We start from the raw sequence: 27296 nt of genomic DNA on the forward strand, positions 1-27296 counted from the left end.
CGCTGTTGGGTAGGGACCGTCCCTTTCTGTTGCCAACTTGTACTTCCCAAGCGCTTAGTACAGTGCTCTGCTCACAGTAAGGGCTCAATAAATACGACTGAATGAATGAATACGTACCTGCATATATGTTTGTATGTATTTATTACTCTGTTTACTTATTTTATTTGTACATATTTCTATTCATTGTATTCTGTTAATATGTTTTGTCCTCTGTCTCCCCCTTCTAGACTGTGAGCCCACTGTTGGGTAGGGACCGTCTCTATATGTTGCCAGCTTGGACTTCCCAAGCGCTTAGTACAGTGCTCTGCACACAGTAAGCACTCAATAAATACAATTGAATGACCGAATGAAGTGACTTGCCCAACACAGCTGACAAGCGGCGGAGCCGGGATTAGAACTCCCACCCGCGTCTGTCCCCGCGCACCAGTCTGGAGGGGTAAAACCATTCTGTTTTGATTTTGGTCGATTATCTCATGCCGTGGGAGTCAGAGGGGCAGAGCGAAGCCGTCGTGAGGAGGTGCTTGCCTTAGAATTAGGGAGGAAGAGCGGAGGTGTGCCGGGCTCAAGCAGGACAGGTCGCAGGGGTGGGCGTCACGGCCCCCTGCACCACATGGCAATGACTATGGCCAGACTAGCTTAGAACTGTCATTTTAAGAATGTGATTTTCCTTTAACTTACGGTGTTATTCTCTGTACAGTATATATATATATATATATATATATATATATATATATATACATATATATATATATATATATATACATATATATATATATATACACACAGAATATATATATTCATTTTCCAGAGTAGAATATATATATATGAATATATATATATATATTCTGTATATATATATTCTACTCTGGAAAATGATTTTTGCAACAAATAACGTGGTGACTTAAAAACAAAGAATAAAATCAGATGTGTCCAACGGTGGTGTTGGAATTCATTTTGGGAGTTGGGTGACGGGCGGCCCCCTCCCCTAAGGGCCGGGATCTGGGCAGCGACAGGCCACCCCCAATGGATCGCAACACGGGACGGCACCGGCGTCGTGGGAGTAGTCTGCCACGGAGATGTTGTCGCTAGCCACATCCTGTAACACGGTGTCCAGGGCGGCAGAAAGTCCGGGCAGTGCCGTCAGGTATTCTGGACTTTGGGGGTCCAGGGCTTCCCCCTCACTTGAGTCTTGAGCCAGGTTGAAAATAAGGGGGGGACGGTGACGGCGCTCGGGGCCCAAAGTCCCATCGCACGCTTCTGCACCTCCTGTGTAGATGGATGAAAAAAAAAAATCACATGAATGAGATTATACACACACACAAAAGCGTGTTACTTTCCACACACATTTCTTTCCACACACGTGACACTTTCCACACACATTTCTTTCCATTCATTCATTCGATCGCATTTATTGAGCGCTTACTGTGTGCAGAGCACTGGACTAAGCGCTTAGGAAGTACAATTCGGCAACATCTAGAGACGGTCCCTACCCAACACCGGGCTCACAGTCTAGAAGGCGGGGACAGACAACAAAGCAAAACATTCATTCATTCAATCGTATTTATTGAGCCCTTACTGAGTGCAGAGCACTGTACTAAGCGCTTGGGAAGTATAAGTTGGCAACATCTAGAGACAGTCCCTACCCAACACCGGGCTCACAGTCTAGAAGGGGGGGGGACAGACAACAGAACAAAATATTCATTCATTCAATTGTATTTATTGAGCGCTTACCGTGTGCAGGGTACTGTACTAAGCGCCCACACGTGACACTTTCCACACAGAAGTGTGTTACTTTCCACACACATTTCTTTTCACACACATGACACTTTCCACACATGCATCTCAGGTGTTAGAAATGTGATGCCTGTCAAAAGCGACATGCCTGTCAATTGTGACACTTCAGAAATGGCATGCATATTGAGAGAGGAGAACAGATTAGAGACCACATTTTCACCTTTTAACCAGTTTTTTTATTACCGCAGCATGGCTCAGTGGAAAGAGCATGGGCTAGGGTGTCCCAGTCCCTTGTGTATATTTGTACATTTATTACTCTATTTCATTAACCATGTGCATATAGCTACAATTCTACTTGTTCTGATGGTATTGACACCCACCTACTTGTTTTGTTGTCTGTCTCCCCCTTCTAGACTGTGAGCCTGTTGTTGGGTAGGGACCATCTCTATCTGTTGCCGACTTGTACTTCCCAAGCACTTAATACAGCGCTCTGCACACGGTAAGCGCTCAATAAATACGATTGAATGAATGAAACAGTAGTTTTGTTGGTGTACGACCCTTCCCCAGTAGGCAGGGGTGTGGGACCACCAAGAGAGAGCAAAACGGCACAAGAACGTCTGGGCCAGGCCCAAGAGGGCCCCTAGGGAAGCAGGGAAGCAGAGAAAAGAGAAGCAGCGTGGCTCAGTGGAAAGAGCACGGGCTTTGGAGTCAGAGGTCATGGGTTCGAATCCCCCCCCGCCTTACCTCCTTCCCCTCCCCACAGCACCTGTATATATGTATATGTTTGTATTTATTCTCTTCCTCCCTTCAAGGCCCTACTGAGAGCTCACCTCCTCCAGGAGGCCTTCCCAGACTGAGCCCCTCCTTCCTCTCCCCCTCCTCCCCTCCCCCTTACCTCCTTCCCCTCCCCACAGCACCTGTATATATGTTTGTATGTATTTATTAGTCTATTTTACTTGTACATATCTATTCTATTTTATTTTGTTAATATGTTTTTTGTTCTCCGTCTCCCCCTTCTAGACTGTGAGCCCACTGTTGGGTAGGGACTGTATATGTTGCCAAGTTGTACCTCCCAAGCGCTTAGTACAGTGCTCTGCACACAGTAAGCGCTCAATAAATACAATTGATTGATTGCTAGGGAACCTCCCCGGTAGGCAGGGGTGGGTCAATGCGCATCTCTGTCCCAGATCTTACTTTGCTCCCCTTCCCCCCAAACCTCACTTTGGGGGTCAAACATCACTGAAAACCCACCCTAATGCTTCACAGACTAACCAGTATGATGCAGAGCCTTATAGCTTTTCCATCTGACGACCTGCAGGTCTCCTGGCGGACGAGCCACCCCGCTGTTGGGATGAACCAGCACCTGAAAGATGCCAACCCCCCCCAAAATGACCAGTCAAAGCTCGGCCACCCCCAGCACTTACCTGCACAAGCCCTCACAGGGCCTGCGCCACACCTCCACTTCAGTCTTCTCATCCCACACAAGAATTTTTATTAAACGGCTCCTGCTCAATCAATAATTCCAGCAACCACATCCATGTATCAACATCCCATTTCATGTACATCAGCATCCATATCACTTTTCATGTACCCATGTGTATCCATGTCTGTATAACCATACCCATCTAAGTCCAATCTGGCTGGGTCCAAGGTGTCCCTCCCATTAGCCATATCTACCTTTGCCCGTGAATCCATGTCCAGCCCTTAGTGCATGTCCATCCCCCCATATCCCCATCGCCAGATGCAGGACTACCTCCATCTGTGTGCATCAGTACACCTTCCCTTTTTTGTGTGTATGTCCTTCAAGGAGACAAACGCCTGCCCCCAACATTTCCTCTCCCTCCAAATTGAGCCACAGGAACCCAGTCAGCCCCACTCCCGCTTTTTCGGGGAGCGGCCCAAACCATGCGGACCCGGGAACCCAGGCTCTACCTCACCACCCGCTCCTCACAAAATATGGCACGTGGGTGACTGCACTTTTGAGGGTCCCACTCACCTCAACTGGAGAGAATGCCTACAGCTCGGGGAGCGATAGGCAGGGAGTGAGCCCACAAAAAAGACTGAGAAGGCGCAGCCAAACAGATAAGATAACCAGGAGAGGATAGAGTCACTCAAACCAAGGCTGCATAATGATTCCAAGAGAATGAGGTGGTCTGTAGTGTCAAAAACAGTCAAGAGGTAAAAGAGGATTAAGATGGAGTAGCGGCCGCCCGATTTGGCGAGGTGGAGATCGCTTGGTGACCTCTGAGAGGGCGGTATGTTGAGTTAAGGGGACAGAACCCAGACTGGAAGATAGGAATCTGAGACAGTAGGTGTAGACTACTCACTCAAGGATTTTCAATAAGAATGGAAGGAGAGAGAGGGGGTAATCGAAGGGATCCATGGGATCAAGGAATTTTTTTTTTTTTTTAGGCTAGGGGTGACATGAGCACATTTGAAACCAGTGGGAAGAAGCCACTGAAAAGCAAATGTTTCAAAATGGGGTTTAAGGAAAGTGGTCCACCACCTAGGTGGAGAAAGTGGCATTTAAACAGAGGAGAAAGTTCTCCTCTAGAAAAACTGCTGGGAAAGACAGAAGAGTTGAAGAGCAGGCCAGAAGCGGAAGGGACCAAAAAGAAGTGATTTGACAGAGCTCACACCTGGCAGTGTCAATTTTCTTATTAAAGAAGGGGGCCAGGTCACTGGGGGCAAGGGATGTGTGATGCAGTAAAACAGAAAGAGTAACTGAGGCACAAAGAAATTACGTTACCTGCCCAAGAACGCACACATGATGATGTAGCGGAGCCAGAATTAGATACCAGGGCATTTTAACTCCCAGCCAGGTGCCCTATCCACTAAGCCACGCTGCTTCTATATGTACAGATCATTAGGTATTACGCAATGACAATCACCGTGTTAGCTGTTACAGAGTGACCATATGTCCGACGCCGAACCAAGCACTGGAGTGGATACAAGCAAGGCGGGTCCAAAGCCGATCCCTGTCCCACGCTGGACTCACAGTCTTCACCTACATTTTACAGTTGAGGAAACTGAGGGCCCGACAAGTACAGCAACTTAACCGATGCGACGCAGACGCGAGGCAGTGTAGGGATTCAGAACCCATGACCTTCCGACTCCAAAGCAGGTACTCCATCGAAGTCGTGCTGCCTCCCCTCCCGACGGGATGGCCCCGTACCTCCCCCAGATGCTCATGACGGCTCCCCGATACGTCGACCCAATGATCGCACCCCGTATGTCCCATCACAACAACGGCTCGGGTAAGAGGCATTGTCGGCTCCGACGTGACGCTAGCGATCCTCGTGGGCCATCCCCGGCGGAGCCCCGTTCCAGTTTTGTGCCATGTCTGGGAGTCACAGATTGTTATTTGCCGACATGTACGGTCTTTATTAAGAGCCCACTTTATGCCGAGCACAGCTGCCAGGACACGGGACTAGTCGCGTCGCCTTCGGACCCCTGCCCTCTTCGCGGTCTCCGAGAAAACAGGCGGGACACTCGAATCCAAACTACAGTTCGGGACCGCTAGACGAACCACAAAGTACTGATAATCGTGTGACCGTTATACAGTGCTTCCGGTGCGCCAAGGCGGCGCTGACCAATACACCATCTGCCAGCACCTGTCCCACCTGAGGACTCACAGTCTATGAGAGGTAAGGCACGTTTTCTCATTTTCCAGATGACATAACCAAGGCCTAGATAGGTGATGTGACTGACCCACAGTCACCCAGCAGGCCGGGCGTACGACGGGTACCGAAACGCGCATCTCCCAACGCCCAATCCCGTGGCGACGGTCCCTCTGCCCCACTTCGATTCCACTGGCCATCTCCTTTGGCGGAAGGCGGCCTCCTGCCGAGGCCCCCATCACTTGACCCCGTACTCACCTCGTGCCCCACCTGCGAGCGACCCAGTAACACCTCCGACACGTCCAGGCCATCGTAGCGTCGCCAGGAGGGCAGGCGGGCTCCGGCCAGTGAAACCAGCGTGGGGAAGATGTCCAGAGAGCTGTCGGGGAACAACTGGTCCAGTCAAATCGTACCAGGCTCCTCGCCCTGGGCACCCACCCCTCCCAAAACCACCCCCGCATTGACCCACCTCCCCCAACCGTAGCCCAAGCACCTCATCCACGGTTCTCCCAACTGATGGTAGCGCAGGTGGGAGAGAACCAGGCCTCGGAGCTCCCATCTGACGTCACGACCCAGAGTTTCTCGGTGGGAGTGGAGGGAAAATAGAGGCGGGTGGGGCACGCACAGCTCACTACCTTAATAAGGCCGGACTGGTCACGTTGGCTGGGATGTGACCCGGCCAATAGGCGAACGCCGGGACTCTGTGGCCGCCTTCCCAGGTGGTCTGCTTGGCAGCACTTCCGCCTAGGAGAGGGAGAGAGTAGAAATGAAAGAGGAGCCATCTCACCGGACACCTCCTCAGCCCCGCTGAATTTGTAGCGGGTCAACGCCGACTCCGTGGCGAAACCCCTCTACCTTCAGTGACCCAAGCCAGGATCCACACGGAAAACGCTCCCGATTTCAGCACATCGTCGCCTCCGTACCCGTCCCGGGGTCGGCCGATTCCAACTCAAATCTCCCCTTTTCGCAAGTCGGATTTGCACAAATCCAGGCTGCTTTAGACGGCTACGGTCCCATCCTTGCCTTCTTCTGCCTAGAACCCAGCCTTCTTGAACCCAGAGCCTCACACTGACATAAATTTGTGTGAGTTTTTAAATGTAGCGGAGAGAGCATAAGCCTGGGTCAGAAGGTGCTAATCCCAATTCCGCCACTCCTCTACTGGGTGAACTTGGGCAAGTCACTTCACTTCTATGGACCTCAGTTACCTCATCTGTGTCCAACCCCATTTGCTTGGATCCAACCCAATGCTCAGTGCAGTGCTTGACACCTAGTGAGCACTGAACTAATACCACAATTCTTAATTGCATATTATATATGCACATATGCACAAATAGAAGCAGCATGGCTTACTTGAGAGACCATGAGCCTGGGAGTTAGGACCCATGTTCATTCACTCATTCATTCCTATTTATTGAGTGCTTTCTGTGTGCAGAGCACTGTACTAAGCGCTTGGGAAGTACAAGTTGGCAACATATAGAGACAGTCACTACACACAACAGCAGGCTCACAGTCTAGAAGGGGGAGACAGACAACAAAACATATTAACAAAATAAAATAAATAGAATAGTAAATACATACAAGTAAAATAGAGTAATAAATATGTACAAACATATATACAGGTGCTGTGGGGAGGGGAAGGTGGTAAGGCGGGGGAGAGGAAGGAGGAGAGGAAGGAGGAGGCTCAGTCTGGGAAGGCCTCCTGGAGGAGGTGAGCTCTTATTCCGGCTCCAACTTCTGTGTGTCCTTGGGCAAATGACATAATGTCTCTGGGCCACAGTGAGGACATCATTAAAATGGGATCCACAGTGTGATCCCATGTGGGACAAGGACTCTGACCAACCTGAGGAACTTCTATTTACCCCAGTGCTTAAAACAGTGTTTGGCACATAGTAAGCCCTTAACAAGTACTATAAAAAGATACTATATAGAAAGAAACCTAAAAAATATCAACACATCTGTACATGCTTCATTCTAAATTAGATGCTGACAGTGTATGCTGGATTTTTTAAAATTTATAAAGTCCAGCCAACTCTGACCAACCTGAGGAACTTCTATCTACACCAGTGCTTAAAACAGTGCTTAGCACATAGTAAACACTTAACAAGTACTCTAAAAAATATATTATATAGAAAGAAACCTAAAAAATATCAACACCTCAGTACATGCTTCATTCTAAATTAGATGCTGACAGTGTATGCTGGATTTATTAAAGTGTATAAAGTCCAGCAGCCCTCTCCCCTTAGGCTAGCCACTGGCCAGCCCAGATAGTAGGTAACAAGCCTTCCCTAAAAATCATTTCCTTTAGGTTTCTGATAAACAATAGTCACTAGGTGTGTCCCAACCCCAGCTCTGTCACTCACCTGTTGTGTGACCTTGGGTGAATCAACTCCATCTCCTGTTTTTTAAATGGTGATATTTTTCAATGTCTTTTCTCCCTCCCCTTGTATCATAATCCCCACACGAGACAAGCACTGCCTTATCTATTTTAAAACCATCACTTAAATATAAGTGCTTAACACTAATCTCTCACAAACACAAGTGGATAACATCCACACATATGTGCTTTTTCACTTGAGTGACAATGGATCCATTTATTTTATTGAGAGCCAACTGTGTGCAAAGCACTGGACTAAGCATGAACGTAAGTGAGGGACCGTAACAAACCTGTTTTTCAAGGAGATGGATAGGGAGGCATCTTTAAACCACCCACCCACTGACCCATTAATTCTCACCACGTCAATCGCTGCCTAACACCTTCACAGCACGAGCTTCTTCAAGGACACCGACCCACGTGATCCGAAAATTTGCCCATTCAACCTCACTGAAGCCCAGGGAGGATGAATAATATCATTAAGCAAGGTGACATATTAATCTTTAACCACTTACTTTGTATCGAGCCCTAGTGTAAATTTCCTGGGCGATATAATCAATCGCACTTGAGTGCTCACTTTGTGCAAAAAACCACATTAAGTGCTTGGGAGAGTGGGTAGACCCGTTCCCTACCCACGACTTGAGAGGCTAGAGGGGAACACAGGGATTAAAATAAATTACAGTTACATAACTAAGTGCTTTGAGGCTGACAGTTTGGTGAATCAAGGGTACAGATCCAAGGGGGAAGACAACTCAAAAGCGAGAAGGAGCAGCAAGCAGAAGGGAGGGCTCGATAGGGGAAGACCTCTGGGAGGAGATGGAATTCTAAGGGTTAAAAAACGGGGAGAGGAATCATGCGTCAGCGATGAAGGGGGAGTGGGTTCCACGCCAGGGGAGGGATGGGCTTGAGGGGTCGGACGGGAGCTAGACGAGCTGGAGATACGGAGAATAGGTTGGCATTAGAGGAGCAAAGTGAGCATGGTGGGTTGTAGGAGGAAACGAGGGGGTGAGCCGACAGAATGCCTTAAATCCAGGGAAAAGGAGTTTGGTTTCAAGCAGAGTGGAAAGGTAACTGCTGAAGGTTCTTAACGAGTGGGGGAAACGTGGACCCAACAGTTTTGTACAAAAATGACCCCGGCAGCAGAGTGAGGCGTGGACCCAAGTGGGGAGAAACAGATGACGGGGAGGTCAGCGAGGGAGCCGATGCGGTAGCCGAGGGGGGACGGGGTGAGCGCCAGGACCGATGCGACAGCCATCTGGGTGGAGAAGAAAATGCAGATTTTAGTTAGGTCATGAAGGTAAAACTGACAGGATTCGGCGAAAGGCTGAGAGAGAGGGGAGCCGAGGACAACTCCAAGGTGACGGGCGTGTGTGACGGGGAGGAGGGTGGTGCCATCCACAGAGATGGGAAAGTCATGCGAAGAACAGCTTTTGAGTAGGAAGGGGAGGGGTTCTGTTCTGAACGGTTCAAGTTGGAGGTGGTGGAGGGGCATCCCAGTAGACCCCTCCCAAGGGGAGGAGGAAATCCAAGGTTGCAGAGAAGGAGAGAGCGCTGGGGGCTGGAAATGTCAATCTGGAAACCATTCACATACAGCTGATACCTGAAGCCTACAGAGCAAATGAGTTCTCCACGGTTAGAGGATGGGAAGTAGAGGAGGAGCCCGCAAAAGGCTGAGGATGAGCAACAGGAGAGATAGGTGGAGAACCAGCAGAGGACAGCGTCGGTGAAACCGGGCTGGGGAAAAAGTTTCCGAGAGAAGGGGGTGGTCGGAGGGGCCGAAGGGTCAAGGACCATTAGAATGGAATAAAAGGCTGTTGAGTTGGGCCAGAAGGAGATCGGTGACTTGACAGCATTTTCTGTGGAGCGAAGGAGGCTTGGGATGAGAGGATGTCCGTGACAGAATTGGAAGAGAGGAAATGGAGACTGCATTTGTGAACACCTCATTCCAGCAATCTGTAGAGGAACGGTAACAGGGATGTGAGGCAGCATACAACAGAAGGTTTCTTTTAAGATGGGAAATAAGGGTGAGATTTCCTCAAGACTCAGTTCTGGGTCCCCTTCTATCCTCCATCTACACCCACTCCTTCGGAGAAAGCATTCACTCCCAATGCTTCAATTAACCTCCCTATGCTGATGGTACCCAGATGGACATCTCGAGCCCCCATCACTCTATCATTCCCTGCAATCTCACATCTTCTCCCGACCTTCGGAACACATCTACTCGGACGTCCGGCCGACACCTCCGACTCGACACGTCCCAAACGGAACCCCTTTCCTCGCCCCTCCGATCCCTGTGCTCCCCCCACTATCTCGTCGCAGTACACCACACCGCCCTCCTCTAAGCCTCACGTGCTCCTAACCTCACCGTTATCCTTGACTCGTCTCTCACTCAGCCTACCGCCGCATCTTGTCCATTCCACCTTCACGGCCCCCCAAAAACATACCAAAAACCCCACTCACTAAAATCCACCCTTTCCTAACCATCCAGACTGCTACCACGTTAATCCAAGCCCTAATCCTATCCCACCTCAATCACTGCCTCGGCCTCCTCGCTGACCTCCCCGCCTCCTATCTCTCCCCACCCAGGCCCAAACTCCACTCTGATGCCCAGCTTGTTTTCCTACAGAAACATTCACTCCCCATCTCCTCACTCCTCGAAAACCTCCAGCAGCTGCCCACCCACCTCGGCACCAAACGGAAACTCCTTACCGACCGCTCTAAAGCATTCGATCCGCTCGCCGCCCTCCTACATCACCACTCCGATTTCCTACCCCAACCCAGCCCGCAGACTTGGCTCTTGGAATGCCGGCCTACTCATCGTACCTCCATCTCATCTATCTCGCCGTCAACCTCCGGTCCACATCCCGCCTCTGGTTCCCAACGCAGTCCCTCTTCAAATCTGACAACATCGCTCTCCCTACCTTCAAAACCTTATTAAAAGCATCTCCTCAGACAGCATCCCCTACTAAGCCAAGGCCCAGCGAGGCGAGAGCCCGTGTTGGGAGCGCCTGGGCCTCCCCTATTCTACCCCACTGGTGGGGTGGGAAAAATGAATCGCTTCCTCCAGAAAAGTCTGGGCAAAGAACCCACAGCAGCCTCCCGGTATTCACTGTGACTACCAGGGGCCTGGCTTAACCAGAGTTGAGCCAGAAAAGACTCCGGCACCACCTTCCACGGAGCCAAGCCTCGGGAGAGCCAAGTTTCACCCCGGCCCAGTTGCGTACCCTCTTCGGACCTCACTTTCCGCATCTGTAAAATAGAGATCCGATACCCGTCCTTCCCCTTAGGCTGTAAGCCTCTCGTGCTACGGGGACTGCGTCTGACGTGACCGCATCATAGGCCACTGCGGAAAATCAATCTGGCCCGGGGGAAGGCTTACCGAGCTGGGGCCTAATCCCAGCTCTGGTGCCCGTCTGTGTGACCTCGGAAAAGTTGCTTCACTTCTCTGTGCCTGGGTTACCTCATCTACAAAACAGAGACTGAGACCGTGAGCTCCGTGCCGGACAGAGACCGTGTCCCTCGTATCTATCCGAGTGCTTACTAGAAAGCACTTAATCCCACAGACAAAAAAGTTTCTCCCCTCGTGCTTACAATAGGGTAAGCCCTTCACAGATATCACCATCACATTTATACCACAGCAGATTCTTAGTTAACAGCCATACACTGAGGAGGTCAGTCGTAATCGGCCCCGTCTCTGCCAACCCGGCTTTTGAGCGGCCAGAGCCGAGCGCCAGGTCACCCCCGCCACCTACCTTGACGTGTTTGCCAGGCCCCCAGGAACGGTCCCACGCTCCCAGCCAACTGGCACTTCCGAGCCCAAGGGCCATTGTCCCCTGCAAGGAAAAGAGAGAGCATGTCAGGGGCGCGAGGACCCTGCCTCCTACTGCGATGCTTCTCCCGCACGAGACCCGACTCGGTGGGGCCAGACAACTCGTTTCTCCCTCTCCGTAAACTTGTTGTGGACAGGGGATGTGTCTACCGCCTCTGGTGTACTGGACTCTCCTCCAATTGCTCAGAACAGTGCTGTGGACAGAATAAATGCTCAATAAATACCACAGATGAATCCGTGTCTTGCTTTTGATTCTGCAGAACGGTGAGGACCAGGGTCAACAACAGGCTTAGCCATCTGGAGCCCCGGATTCCAGTTCCCGTTCACTCGCTCACCTGCTGTGTGACTTGGGGCGAGACACTTCACTTCTCTGGTCTTCCTTTTCTGTGAGATGAGGATCACACCCATTCTCCCTAATTGACCCGCAAGCCTCGGGCATCCCATCTTATGTTGTACTCCAATCATATTGACTGAGCGCTTGGGAAAACACAACTGGCAACAGACATTCCCTGCCCACGGTGAACTGACAAACAAGAGGGGTGAGGGAGATGGAACTTACCATAAATAAGTTAATGATACATACATAACTGCTGTGGGGCTGGGAGAGGGTAAGAACCGAGGGAAGAAAAGTCAGGCCAACGCAGAAGAGGGTAAGGGAACGGGAGGGAAGCTCAGTCAGGGAAGGCCTTATGGATAACATGCCTTCAACAAGGCTGTAAAACGGGGGAGAGTAGTTGTTTGTCAGATAGGATGAGGGACGGTGTCCCATGCCAGAAGCGGGATGGGGCTGAGGGGTCAGCGGCGAGACGGATGAGACCGAGGCACAGTGAGACGGTTAGCATTAGAGGAGCAAAGTGTTCGGGCTGGGTTATAGAAGGAGAGTAGTATGGTGAAGTGGGAGAGAGCAAGGTGCTGGAGTGCTTGAAAGCCAGTGGTGAGGAGTTTTTGTTTGATGGGAAAGTAAACGGATAACCACTGGAGTTTGAGGTGTGGGGAAACATGTCCTGCTCCAGAGCTTAGCACACATGGTAAGCACTCCAGATTATCACTATTCTCCCCAGAAGTACCACTCACTTGGTCACCACTAGTCCCACGGGTCAGGGAGGAGTTGGAGAGGGAAAATCTGCCAGCTTGAAAAAGCATCAGATCATCCCACTCCCTCATGCCCATAACTCCAGTTTGAGAGAAAACTCCCCATTCCCACTCCCAAAAGCGTTCAACTAGTTGATGCCATTGTGCTTTCAGGAGACCTGACTTTCAATTGCAGTTCTGCTACTTCTCTACCACATCCACTTCTCCGGCCCTGACTCTCCCAGTCTGCAGGATGGCCCTGACCCCAGCTGCTCTCATCTTGGGCAGTGAGCCCCACGTGGGGCCACCGACGTGCCCGATCACCTCACTCACCCCCCAGCGCATAGAGAACTAGAGGTACGAACGGTGCCGTGACCGTGCCACCGACAGCTTTACCTGAGAACCAGAGCAAGGTGGTCCCCCGCCCCGCCGCATCCACTTGGTCCTTGATGCGGCCGAGCATCCGGTCCAGTGCCCGCAGTCCGGCACGGTAGGGATCCGGCCCGGCCGCCTCCCCCTGGGCCGTGGGCAGCGGGACGTGCATGGCGGCCGGGGCCAGGTAGAGCAGGAACGGGACGCCTTGCTCCCTGACTCGGAAAACAGACACAGTAGTGAGACCCCAGAGCCACAGTCCAACGCCCACTCATCCCAAGCTCCAACCCCTCTATAGCCCCCTGGAGCCTTCGATCATCCCGACTGTCTTCTATCTGCCCCCAACTTATTACAGGGACCGGTACATATTAAGTGCCAAAATGTAGCACAAAAAATTTTTTTAAATAAAGCCCACAACACCACACACAAAAGTTGGTGCCACTGAGCCCATTTCCTTCTCTTCTTCCCTCTGGAAAGGAAGTGTGGGCCCATCTACCCCACCACTTGGGCCAAATGTAGGAGACTACTTAGGTGGCCTTTCTGACCCCACCTGCCCAAGCCAGACCTGTTAGTGGCTTTTCCTGAGCATCCACTTGGAAGCATCATCAAGATGCTTGGCAAATCCACACCTGAGTAGCATCACATTCAGTGACCACAGGGTGCTCCCACTTTTAATGGAAGAGAGGAAGGAGGAAGAAAAGACTGACCAAACGATCCTCGATTTTACACATCAACTAGGTGCTTAAATATCACGCTCATTATCGAAAATGAAGAATTGTTGCAGTAGAGTATATCGCACGAACACGACAACTAATGAGTACACTACACTGTGATGAGGTCTTGGAAACGTGTGACAGAATGAGATTTCCCAGGGGCCTGCAGGATAATCAGGGAGATGGCCTGCTGACACAAACAACAAGGGAACAGAACCAAGGGAGACTTGTACATATTTACTATTCTATTTATTGTTAATGATACGCACATAGCTTTAATTCTATGTGTTCTGACGATTTTGCCACCTGTCTACATGTTTTGTTTTGTTGTCTGTCTCCCCTTCTAGACTGTGAGCCCGTTGTTGGGTAGGGACCATCTCTATATGTTGCCAACTTGTACTTCCCAAGCGCTTAGTACAGTGCTCTGCCCACGGCAAGTGCTCAATATATATGATAGAATGTATGAATAAATCAGCTGGATCAGAGAAGCAGTGCAATCTAGTGGAAGGAGCCCAGGCCTGGGATTCCAAGGACCTGGGTGGTAAATCATCATCATCATCATCATCAATCGCATTTATTGAGTGCTTACTATGTGCAGAGCACTGTACTAAGTGCTTGGGAAGTACAAATTGGCAACATATACAGACAGTCCCTACCCAACAGTGGGCTCACAGTCTAAAAGGGGGAGACAGAGAACAAAACCAAACATACTAACAAAATAAAATAAATAGAATAGATATGTACAAATAAAATAAATAGAGTAAAAAATATGTACAAACATATATACATATATACAGGTGCTGTGGGGAAGGGAAGGAGGTAAGATGGGGGGATGGAGAGGGGGGTGAGGGGGAGAGGAAGGAAGGGGCTCAGTCTGGGAATCGCGACTCCACTCATTTTATGCTGCGCATCCTCGGACAAATGCAGTTTTTCTGGGCCTCACTTACCTCACCTGTAAAATTTTCAATCCTATGAGCACTTACTGTATGCAGAACACTCTATGAACCACTAGAGTATTGTAGTGGGCTCTTGACTCACTACTTGAAATAGTAATTAAGACTAAGCCCCATTTGAAACATGGAGTGTGTCCCATTTGATTATCTTGTATCTAGTCCAGCAATTAGTAAGAACTTTATGCACACATACACACACACACACACACACACACACACACACAAAAAGAAACCAGAACATGACAAAAGGACGGACTGATACCCATGATAACTCTTTGGGGTTCTTTTACCTTGCCCAGCGGATGAATCCTGCAGCTTTCTGGACATACCGGTCGGCCAGGCGGGTCAGGTTCACGGGTTGCTCCACGATGCGGAGGTTCTCGAAGAGGGGCACGGCTATATCGGTGTAACAGTCTTTGACTCTGTGGCTGAAGGGGAAAGAACACTTGTATTTATGAAGTGCCAAACAGGGTGCAGACACCCTCGGCACAGCCTCGGGATGATTCATTCATTCATATCACTTTTACTGCACGCTGTGTGCAAAGCACTGTAGTAAGAGCTTGGGAAAGTACAACAGTGACATTCCCTGCCCACAACCACACTTAGAGTCTAGAGAAGAGGGACGGGCATTAATACAAATAAAATTTAAGATACCAAAGTGCTGTGGGGCTGGGAGACCGAGGGAAGAGCAAAGGGAGCAATTCGGAGTGACGCAGAAGGGAGTGGGAGATGAGGAAAACTGGGGCTTAATCTGTTAAGACCTGACAGTAGGTGTGCCTTCACTAAGGCTTTGAAGGCAGGGAAATAATTTGTCACCTTTGAGGAGGGAGGGCATTCCAAGCCAAAGGCAGGACACGGGTAGGGGTCGGCGGTGAGACGGGCAAAGACAAGCCCAGTGAGGAGGTGAGCGGCACTAGAGGAGCCAAGTGTGCGGGATGGGCTGTAGAAGGAGAGATGCGAAGTAAGGCAGAAGGGGGCAAAGTGATGGAGATGCCCTTCACTTGACCCCATCCTCAGGAAAGAGTCTTGGGGTCAGGCCCAGACCCCAAGGTCTTTAGAAAGAACAGTTATCTGAGCAATAGGACCACGGGGCTAAGGAGCAGGAGAGATGGCCACTGGGCTTTCAGTGGGCGTGGGGGGACTGACTTGGACTCTCTGGGTCTCACTTACCCCCGCGCTTCTACTGGAGAGATTTAGGGGAGACAAAGTGGGAAGCAAGTGTGAAAAGCAAAAGAGTTCCATAAACCAAGCATCGCTGGTCGCCAATACTGAGAGCCCACGTGGCCTAGTGGAATCAGCATCCAGGCCTCGAGTTAGAGGACTGCGGTTCTAGTCCCAACTGTGCCACTAGCCTGTCGTGGGACTTTGGGTGAGTCACTTATTCTCTCTGTGGCTCAAATTACTCACCTGTAAAACGGGGATAAACTCCCCGCCCTCCCCATCTGGGACGAGGACAGTGACCGGATCATCTCACAGCGATCCCAGAGCTCGGCACAGCGCTCGGCCCATTCTGAATGCTCAATTCTGACCTCCGTTGCCCTGTGAAAAAGTTACCTGGGGGATCCAGGCTCCCGTGGGCAGGGCGGGCAGGGGGGCCAGTTGTACCCCGGGGTGTCAGTGCACCCCATGTCATGACTGTATGGGATTCCAAAGTAATAGTCGAAGCCTGCGGAGAGATGGGCCGTGTCATGTCCCCGATCCCGGCCCGGCTTCCTGTGAATCCACTCTGTCCTCCCAAGTTCCCTTCCCGATTCATTCATTCAAGCGTATTTATTGAGCACTTACTGTGTGCAGAGCACTGTACTAAGCACTTGGGAAGTACAAATGGGTGACATATAGAGACAGTCCCTACCCAACAACGGGCTCACAGTCTAGAAGGGGAAGACAGACAAAAAAACAAACAAAAAAATAAACGGAATACGAAACAAGTAGACAGGTGTCCAGACCAACAGAATAAATTCTGTTCAGAATTATAGCTACATACATACATCATAATAAAATAGAGTAATAAATGTACAAATATACCTAAGTGCTGTGGGGAGGGGAAGGGGGAAGAACAGAGGGAGTGGGGGGGGATGGGGAGGGGAGGAGGAGAGGAAAAGGGCGGGGGGGCTCAGTTGGGAAGCCCTCCTGGAGGAGGTGAGCTCTCTGTAGGGCTCTGAAGGGAGGAAAAGAGCTAGTTTGGTGGATATGTGGAGGGAGGACATTTCAAGCCAGAGGTAGGATATGGGCCAGGGCTCGATGGTGGGCCAGGCGAGAACGAGGCCCAGAGAGGAGGTTAGTGGCAAAGGAGCCGAGTGTGTGAGCTGGGCTGTAGAGAGACGGGAGGTGAGGTAGGAGGGGAAGAGGTGATGGAGAGCTTTGAAGCCAAGAGTGAGGAGTTTTTGCTTGATGTGAAAGTTAACAGGCAACTGCTGGAGATTTTTGAGGAGGGCAGTGACATCCCAGAGTACCAGATGAAGTACCAGCCAGCCACGTCAAGGAGTGTTATTAAAAAGGAATCGGATTCGTGTCCATCTGACCAGGCTCACTCTCCTCACTTCCTGGAGGCCCACCGAGGCAGGCTCCCAGAGACCCCCACATGCACCCGTCCAGGGTTCCCGCCTTGGGGGCGACCGCCCAAGCCGGCCCATCCGCTTACAACTGGGCCAAGACAGGGTTGTCCCCCGACTAGTTTTGCAAATCAGAAAGACTGCCCCGTTAAAGACAACCAGCCAGTGCCGAAACTGTCTCTTACCACGGAAGTTGGGGTGGTAGGGGCCGGCGTGTCCCAAATGCCATTTACCTGAGGGTGAGAGACGGAAAGAATCAGAGGTGTACGCTCCCCAGAATCACAGTCCTCCCTCAGAAAGGGGGTGGAGAGGGAACAGTGACGCAGTGTACGCAGGAACCCTCCTGGCATTCTCCCTGCTTGAAACACAAACCAGAACCCCCGGGGGGGAGAATAAAATCATGAGTCAGATCAAGATAAAAGGCCAAACAAGCAGGAAAGCTCAGCCACCAGGCGCCAAAGGAACTACCGTGCAGGTGTTTCCCACTGGCCTCCACACTGAAGAGATGATATTCCCAGATACTGATGATGGGGGTCCCCCTCCATCCTCCTTCCCACAAGTTACTCAACACCTCACTGCCCCAACCTCTGGACCACTGCCCACTCTGGGCCCTGTAATAGCAATAATGGTATTGATTAAGCTGTACTTACAATTCGCTAAGCACTGTGTTAAATTCTGGAGTAGGTACAGGATACATTCTAGACTGCGAGTCTGTTGTTGGGTAGAGACTGCCTTTATCTGTTGCTGAATTGTACTTCCAAGAGCTTAGTACAGTGCTCTTCACACAGTAAGCGTTCAGTAAATACAACAACAAATGAATAATCACATCACCCACACTCCCTGTCTTCCCAGCCCACCCCATCTGACTGGTGAGGAAACTGAGGCCCAGAGCAAAGAAGTGACTAGTTTATGCAGCAGGCTGGCTATCCCGCTGACCAATCCTACTGTTCTCTCCCAAGCGCTTAGGACAGTGCTCTGCACTCACACAATCATTTTTATGGAGTGCTTACTGTGTGCACAACACTGTCCTCAGCACTTGGGAAAATGCAATGCAACAATAATGACATTCCTTTACCACAACAAGCTTACATTCTCGGACACACTGACATCAATCCAAATAACGTTACAGATATGCACATAAAGTAGGCCCTGAATCGATGCTTTGGATTGGCAGGAGAGAAATTCATATCCTGCATGTCTGACTTCATAGCCCTTAAGCCCCAGAAGCTCTAAAGTTGTCATGTGGGTGCTATTTTCCTTGGGAAAAACATCACATCATAATTCCGCCGATGAAGGAAGATATGACACCTTTATTCATGTCAATATTAAATATATATAGATAGATATCATCATCGTTAGACTGTGAGCCCACTGCTGGGTAGGGACTGTCTCTATATGTTGCCAATTTGTACTTCCCAAGCGCTTTAGAGTGCTCTGCACATAGTAAGTGCTCAATAAATACGATTGATGATGATGATGATGATGAATAAACATCTTGACAAATTAGTCTCTTTCCCCCTAGATCTGTGCCTCTGAAAGAAAAAGGAGGACTCGATTCTGACTGAAGCAGATGGGCAAGCATCACACAGCATCCCAGCAAGCCGGGATCATGGAGGCCGGCAGGGAATTGACTGTAGAATTCCCAAGGTAATCTGTCTATGGAGCCCACTATCGGGAACCCACGCTTCCCATGGCATACTGGATAGAGCTTGAGCCTGGGATGGGGTCTAATCCCAGCTTCGCCACTTGTCCGCTGCCTGACCTGGAGCAAGTCGCTTCAGGCCTCTGTACCTCAGTAACCTCTTGTGTAAAATGGGGATTAAGACTGAGATCCACAGGGACATTGCCCAAACTGATGAGCTTGTATCTACTCCAGCTCTTAGTAAAATGGCTGTCACTAAGCACTTAAACATCAACCCCCCCACAAAAAAAGAAGAGCCACCACCCAACCACCTCCTCCAAGAGAGCAGCGACCGTCAGTCGGACCTCCACCCTCCTGTGGGGAGGAACCAGGGCATTTTAGGGAATAACACCAGGTGGCTCACCGGGCAAGGAGACCCATCCACACCATCGTAAAACCCCCGAGAGTTTCCCAGGAAACTCTGTGGCGGTGGGCATCTCCAACCCGGCCCGAAATATCTGCCCACCAGAGGCCGAAAGCCCTTAAAGCCCAACTGTCCGACTGGCAGATGGCAGCCACTGCCGCCTCTCCTGTGAGGGATCGAAATTTCCCCCAGACACTCAGTACAGTGCTCTGTGCCCAGTCTGCCCTCAATACACCCGGTGGCTGGATTGACCTACGGGGAGACGGGGCTCCAGGAGGCCCGAAGGAACCCCGAGGAAATGTTAGGTGACAAAGCCGACCCCACTGTAACTGGGAGGGATCGTCACCCTGATCAAAAAGAGGAATTGGGGCCGGCAGCCACGGAGGTAGCTCTTACCTATCACCCCTGTAGCATAGCCGGCCTCCCGCAGGACTTCGGCCAAGGTGGTCTCGTTCAGGGGGAGGCCGCCCACCGACGTGACGGCGAAGTTGTGTGTAACGCCATTGCGGATGCCCAGCCGGCCCGTGAGCAACGAGGCACGGGAGGGAGAGCAGGTGGAGGCCGCCGCGTGGAAATCCACGAACCTGGGGAAGGGAAAGAGGAAAAAAAAGAGGTAAACGTACTGGTTTGTCTCAGCCGAGGAAAGGGATGGGGGGGGGGGGGGGACACAAACCCCTCCGAGGCCCTTGTTCACCATTCCCCTCATGCACAATCCTCCCTCCACCCAGTGACGAATTGGATCAGGGAGGGACACACACGGAGATACAGAAACACCATTAGTTGAGTGTTCCTTGTGTCTGAAGGAAGCTGGACATGTCCTCCAGGACACCCACCCAAATTCACCATGGTGCCAACTTATTTCCCTCTTCACACCACCACCAACTTGCTGCCACCGTAGCACCCAACACCTCCACTTCACCTAAAGCAGTCAGGGATTCAACCCTCCTCCTGGGGCAGACAACATGTCTAACGACCCTACTGTGTCCTTCTTTCCCAAGTGCTCTGTACAGTGCTCCACAAACACTGACCGTACAAAATCAAGGACTTATTGTACTTAATCTAGCCAGGGACATGGATCCTGAAATGTTTAAGCTCCTGGAGGGTCAGTATCATATCTATTGCATGAGACGCTTTCAAACGTTCAGTATAGCACTCTGCACATAACAAGCACTCTGAAACAATCAGATGCTCACCCTCACTCCTCTGGCCAGTCTTGGCTTTTCCATACATGAATTAATTTTGGGAGCCTGTTATCCAGCTTCTTAATAAACGCAACTACTATAGCTGAGATGAGAGAATACGTGGTTTCAATTCAGTCGCATTGGAGTGCTTACTATGTGCAGAGTTCTGTACTAAGTGCTTGAGAGTACAATACAACAATAAACAGACATGCCCTGCCTACAAGCTTACGGTCTAGAGAGTGTGGGGGTTGGGGGGGAGAGAGAAGACAGACGTTAATATAAATGAATTACAAAAATTTACCTAATTACTGTGGGGCGGGAGGAGGGAAGAACAATGAGATTAAGTCAGAGCGATGCAAAAGGGAGTGGGAGAAGAGGTAAGTGGGGCTTAGGGAAGGTCTCGGAGAATATATACCTTCAATAAAGCTTGCGGGGGTAGGGGGGGAGGAGAGGAGTAATTGTCAGATTTGAGAAAGGAAGGCGTTCCAGACCAGAGGCACCATGCGGGCACGGGGTTGGCGGCGAGATAGATGAGAAGGTTAGCATTAGACGAGTTAAGTATGCAGGCTGGGTTGTAGTAGGAGACTAGAGAGCTGAGGTATGAAGGGGCAAGGTGATGGGGTACGTTAAAGCCAATGGTGAGGAGTTCCCGCTTGATTCAGAAGCAGATGGGCAACCACTCGAATCCCAAGTAGTGAGGAAACACACACTAAACCTTTTTGGTAGAAAAATGATCTGGGCAGCAGAGTGAAGTATGGACAGGAGTGGGAAGTGAGAGAAGACCGGGAGGTCGGCAAAGAGATTGATGTAGTAATCCAGGTGGGATACGATGAGTGATGGTATTAACACAGTAGCTGTTTGGATGGAGCGGAAAGGTCAGATTTTAACATTGCTGTGAACATGTGACTGACAGAATTTAGGGATGAATTGAATATGTGGGTTGAATAAGACAGAAAAGTCGAGAATAACGTCAAGGTTATGGGCTGGTGAGGCACGAATAATGGTGATGCCATCTACATGTCAGGGGGAGGACAGGGTTTGGGTGGGAACGAAAGAACATACTGAAACATGCGGCTATATTGTTAACTTCCACTCTTTGGACAGTTGGGTGGAAAAAACCTGTGAAGGAGCCACTGAGCAGGGTCTGAGGGAGGAGAGAAGACAAGAGGAGGTCGATTCCATGCCGCTGAATCAAACACGACATCCCAAAATGATGGCTAAGTCTCTGACGGCTACAAGTAGTTTTGGCAGTCAAAAATGGAGACCTCCTGTGCGATACATTGCTACAGTAACAGAACCCAGCTACCTATTTGAGCTAAGTGCCAAAGAGTAGTGCGGTAGGTGTCAGATCAACAATGGGACCTAGGTTCTAATTCTGGGGCTGCTGAACCTTTCTCTGGGCTTCCTAATCTGCAAAGTAAGACATTAATACCAATTCTCCCTCTCCAACCCCGAACCCCACATGTGACAGGGTCCCAACGGATCACCTCGTACCTACCTCAGCGTCCAGCCCATAAGTTGCACCGTATGTTATAAATCCTACCCAGAAGTCCATCGCTTTCAGTTAAAGAAGCCGAGGAGGCGCGCTTAAGAAGGCCACCCATCTCCAGAAAGACCGAGTCCCCTTGGCTGGACAGGCCAGACAACCAGCAGGAAGCAAGTCAAGGGCAATAAGGTCAACTAGATTGGTTCCCCTCAAGCCCAGATGAAAGAAACCCTAGACCGGCTCAATTAGCAAGACCCTGACACTAACATATATAAAGATATTTGCAGTCAAACAGCACTTATCTGCAGATCCATTATGCAGCCTCTGATTGATGCATTGATGCATTGTTCTGGTAGTTCCCTGGAGCCTCCAGCGTACCTGCCAAACCCACCCCTGGGAGCCACGGGGAGCCCTCACCAAGGTCACCCACAGGCTTTTTGGCCATGGCCACCTTCCCGGCACTCCCAGTCACACAGGATCTGGGCCTCCTGGAGTGCAGAAAGTGTCCATCGTGGGATCTTGCCCTCGGTGTATCCCAGAGGGACAAGGCAGCTATCCCGAGGTCATCTCCGCAGCTGTGCCCCACCTAGAAAAGCTACATTGCATCAAACATTACTCACTAGATTCCAAGATTAAGATAGCGATAAGGAGACAAGCCATCGGGAACCAGCTCTGCATTAGGCCCCAGTCTCCCAACCTTCAAAGAATGGATCCCCGCCTGTTTGGGGTATTTACTGAGTGCCTCAGAGCAGAGCTCCCAGCTTCATACTGGGGAGCGGGCACCACGGGGTGGGGTGGGGGGGGGGGGAGAAAGAGATAGTGTTTATAAAGCACAATGAACCCACCACCCCGCTAACCCCCATCCTGCATGGGCCACACACAGAGAAGGAAGAACCACCAATATTCATCTCCATTTTACAGATCAAGACACCGAGGAGTTAAGTGACTTGCCCAAAGTTGCAGAGCACAAGAGTGGAGACTACAGCCCAGGTCTCCCAGTTCTCACCCCCGACTTTCTACTAGATAGTACTGTCTCTGTATAATATCTTTTCCTCGCCCCTGCTCCCCATGAGAGTATAAGCTTCCTGTGAGCAGACCATGTGACACTTGGTTAGTCTGTTTTAACCAAGCACACCAGACCCAATGGGTCAGAAGCATATTCTTACAATAGCTGTTTTTTCATCACCTCTCCCCTAGGGCTTGGCACTTAAATAACAATAATAATAATAATGAGGATAAAAATGATATTATTTAAGCACTTACTATATGCCAGGCACTGTTCTAAGCACTGGGGTGGGTACAAGCAAATCGGGTTAGACATGGTCCCTGTCCCATGTGGGGCTCACAACCCCCTATTTGACAGATGAGGCGACAGAGGCCCAGAGAAATCAAGAAACTTGCCTGAGGTCACACAGCAGACAAGTGGCAGAGCCAGGATTAGAACCTCTGACCTTCTGCCTTCCATGCCATGCTCTATCCACTACACCACGCTGCTTCTTAGATACTTACGCTATGCCAATCATTATAAGGCATAGGGTAGATACAAAATTTTCACGTCCCACATGGGACTCGCAGTCGAAGTACGAGGGAGAACATATCGAATACCCATTTTACCACTGTGGGAACAGAGATTTTACGTAACGGACCCAAACATCACAGAACAGGCAGGTGGGGGAACCTAAAATAGAGATCCAGTACTTCAACTCTTAGGCTCACGCTCTTTCCTCTAGGCCACCATTAAATACCACCATTAGTTGGCTGGAAGCAGGGAAGGGTAGGGAGCCAAATGTAGAAATATTCACCTCCTCCAGGAGCCCAGAGTTCTGTTTGTGCCATAACAATCACTGACATCACAAGCCAAGGGGATAAAAGGGTCTCCCACGATCCACCAAGCCGTTAATATCATCAACCATGGCGGGATGAGCGAGAGACCCCATCCTGGCAGGTAAAGATGAGTCAACACATTCAAACCGCATTTGGCTTTTACTTTAATATTCAGAGCAAGCAAACTTTCATTCTTAGGCTCTTGTAAAGAATCAAACACCCTGGCTGGGGTCGAATTTGCTTGAGAGCACTGCTTACTAATAAGATTTTGGTGGTCAGAGCTGGAGAAATCCCCTGCGGACTTGGGTTTCCTTAATGACAGAGTGAAGATCAAGATTGTGTACTGAACCCCTAATGTGGACAAAGCATCAGAAGCACTTACGAGCCGACAGCAGGCTTAAAAGCCATTTTTCCTGCCCTCAAGGAGCTTTCCATCTAACTTGGGGGGTGGGGATAAGAGAAGCAGATGTTCATTTTTTATTTTTATTTAATTTTTGATTTTTTTTTACAAATAGAAGGCTGAGACAGGGTGGTGGACAGGAAATTTGTTGGATTGAACTTTCCCAAGCGCTTAGTACAGTGCTCTGCACACTGTAAGCACTCAAACCTGATGGCCGATTGAAAGAATACATTTTTCCTGGAATTAGATGCTATAATAAGTGAACAAGTAGGTATGTTAAGGACTGAGAGATGGATGCAAATACATAAGTGAGACAGGTTAGGTTGAGATGGTATGATGAGCTGGGAATCAAGGAAGGCTTCCTGGAGGAGAGGGGAAGACTTGGAAAACAGGTAGAGTGGCGGACTTTAAGATTAAAAGCGAGGGACACTAAGATCAAAAGCAAAGGACAGATGAGTGGGCTGGAGAAGAATGCAGAGTAGCTGTGCAGAGCTTCTCTCCCACAGTTCCTGGTATTATCAACTAGTCTGTTTTTATGACCACTTCCAGATGGAAAAAGCCTAAACACCCTGCCCAAAAATAAACACCTCCCAACAGCCATAAAATCATTCAAATGCTCTCATTCTGATCTTCTAGACTGTGAGCCCGCTGTTGGGTAGGGACCATCTCTATATGTTGCCAACTTGTACTTCCCAAGTGCTTAGTACAGTGCTCTGCACACAGTAAGCACTCAATAAATACAATTGAATGAATGAATGAATCTACCTGCTTAACTGTAGGACCAGGGACACCAGCAAACCCCTTCAACTTTGAAAATACTCAGGAACTTCAAGATGGATTTTTCTAACGGGGCATCTGATATTCAACAGGCAAAAAGGACCCACCTCAATATGTTTGTGTCACACGCAACTCCCCCACCCCGATTCTGCTAGGCAGTGTGACCTACGGGAAAGAGCATGGAACTGGAATTCAGAGGACCTGGATTCTAATTCCAATGCTGAGGCTGTATTCCAGTCACTTCTCTGTGCCTCCGGTTTCAACTGTAAAATTTAAATCAGTGCCTGTCTCACTCCTACTCGGATCATAAGCCCCTCAAGGGACCAGGGACTGGGTCTGACCCGATTAACGTACATCTCCCTCAGCACTTAAAACAGTGTTTGATGTATTATTATAGTTAATAAAAAATGGTCTTCACTATACCTTTAGCTTGAACGCAGTGAGAATGCCCACCAATGGGGTTTTGTAAGAATGAGGCCCAACTGTTCCCAGAAAGTTGGGGGAGCAGTTGAACAGGCTGAAAAAGAGAAAAAAAAAAAAAAGGAAGAAAAAGACCAACACCTGACCATCACCTTTGATTGCTGTGATCTGGCTATGAGGGATTTAACGTCAAAGAGGAGTCCACGCTCTCACATACCTACCTCATCCCCTCAGCAGCCATTTGATCCAGGTGGACGGTGTCCTTGCTCTCGCCCACATTGGCCCCCAGGTCTCCCCAGCCCATATCGTCAACCAGAATGACGACAAAATTTGGTCTCTGAACATCCGTCTTCCCGCCTACTCCGAAGTCCGGGAGACGAAACCATGGGCCCGTGGCCAAGAGGAGGGTCTCGAGCAGACTAAACCCCCGCATCGCCTGAGGACAACTCGTTCGGCCCGGAGCGGGATAATGGTTGGCCCAGTCTTCCGCCCCAGTTCCTTCTCTCTTAGCACGGACTCTACTCCCACTGCCTTGTGCTTCCTCGCGACTGCCGAAAGTACCGTATACCAAAGAGCTGTCCGTGGGTGAAGAACTCGACACGAGCTACCCTGGTGATGCCGGCCGGGATGTCAAGGTCCCTATCTGGAGCAGAGACGGGTGTCCCAGTGGAGGTGACAGATACCGGATGCGTCTTCAGATTCCAGATGACGGAGGCTTTCACTATTCCATAGCCCGGGCTGAAATAGAAAGAGGAGGAAATGGGGTTCAGACTGCCGGCACAGCTGTGTTTTATTCAGTACCTAGACAAAGAATCATTTTGAGGCCAAAAGAACATTTTTCCTCTCTTCAAATATTTCTTATGCAATGCAGTTTCTCCACCTGACAAGATCACCATTCCCCAACTGACCAGATCGAGGGAAATCCCACAAATCGATCACCTCAAACCCCAATGGAAGTCTCAGAGAGTGAGGTTGGGCTGAGTGTTACGGTTAGTTTACTGTTATTGCAGTATCTGTAATAATGAGGATAACTATCAAAGACAACATTATTGCTACGAAAAGGATGCCGGGTTCCTGGAGGGAAAAGGAAGTGTGCTTAAGTGAGACTTCCAACGGGTGCTCTGTTCTTTAACAAAGCCAACGAGGGGATCAGAAGAAAATGAAAATTCAAACCCGTTCAAACATACAAAGTACTCACATTCCATGGAAACCCATCTGGACTCTTAAGACAAGTTTCAGTGGACCTTATGAGAAGAATGGAGAGTGTGCAAGTCAGGAAGTAATTTAAAATGGGAGACTGATGGGCAGAGAAGCTTTGCCGATAGACCGAGTGGACGACATACAGTCAACTCATTCAAGTCTTAGTCCTCCTCATACTAAACTCTCTACCTGTACCTCTCTCTCTCTCTCTCTCTCTCTCTCCATTCTGAAAACGTCAGGCCAGATGGTAAGCTCCTCGGAGACAGCCATCGCTTGCTTCTGCGAAACGCTGCCGAGCGCTCGGTACATTGCTCCACGCTCAGAAAATACCACCGATGGACTTCTAACTCCGAGGGCAACGAGACACGGGTGGATTCGCCGCCCAATACAGAGATCGGCATTTCTCCCCACCAGCGCTAGTGTTGTCACAGATGTTGCTGCCAGCTGGAGACCCGTGACCTTGAGGGAGAAATACACAACTAAAGCTACACAGCCAGTTAACCCAGAAATCAACAGAAATGCCCTCTTCCTCCCTCCCCCCTCTGTGGGAAAAAAAAAAAATCCAGTGACCCCAGTAAACTCAGGACCGGCAAATATACACACCAGATCAAAGCACAAGAAAATCCAAGTAAACAGTTATAGCTAGCTAAAAGTCAATGTACCGATTGTTTTTGCGATGCTAATTCTTCCTGACTCCCAACTGGAATCCGCTATTTCAAATGCAATTTGATTCCGTTCTTGTTTATTG

At 49.9% G+C, this 27296-nt stretch overlaps 1 protein-coding gene across 3 annotated transcripts; it reads right to left on the reverse strand.

Moving 5' to 3' along the window:
• Positions 1-864: 864 nt before the first annotated feature.
• On the reverse strand, positions 865-26003 carry ARSG (arylsulfatase G). Of its 3 annotated transcripts, none has more exons than XM_038757222.1 (11): positions 25570-26003; positions 19657-19844; positions 17401-17448; positions 16218-16329; positions 14954-15091; positions 13022-13212; positions 11478-11558; positions 5990-6098; positions 5613-5733; positions 3007-3097; positions 865-1266 (listed from the first exon to the last, which is right to left on the reverse strand). In XM_038757222.1, exons 1-11 carry the CDS (start codon positions 25779-25781, stop codon positions 986-988), a joined length of 1572 nt encoding a protein of 523 aa, XP_038613150.1. In that variant the 5' UTR covers positions 25782-26003; the 3' UTR covers positions 865-985. The 3 variants fall into 3 exon arrangements, 2 of the variants coding, with proteins under 2 accessions (XP_038613150.1, XP_038613151.1); XM_038757223.1 differs by lacking the exon at positions 25570-26003 and adding an exon at positions 21504-22605; XR_005454172.1 differs by lacking the exon at positions 865-1266 and having other exon boundaries at positions 3022-3097; positions 4626-5733.
• Between the last annotated feature and the right edge of the window lie 1293 nt (positions 26004-27296).

This window comes from Tachyglossus aculeatus, chromosome 15 (genome assembly GCF_015852505.1).
Source record: "Tachyglossus aculeatus isolate mTacAcu1 chromosome 15, mTacAcu1.pri, whole genome shotgun sequence".
Taxonomy (NCBI): domain Eukaryota; kingdom Metazoa; phylum Chordata; class Mammalia; order Monotremata; family Tachyglossidae; genus Tachyglossus; species Tachyglossus aculeatus.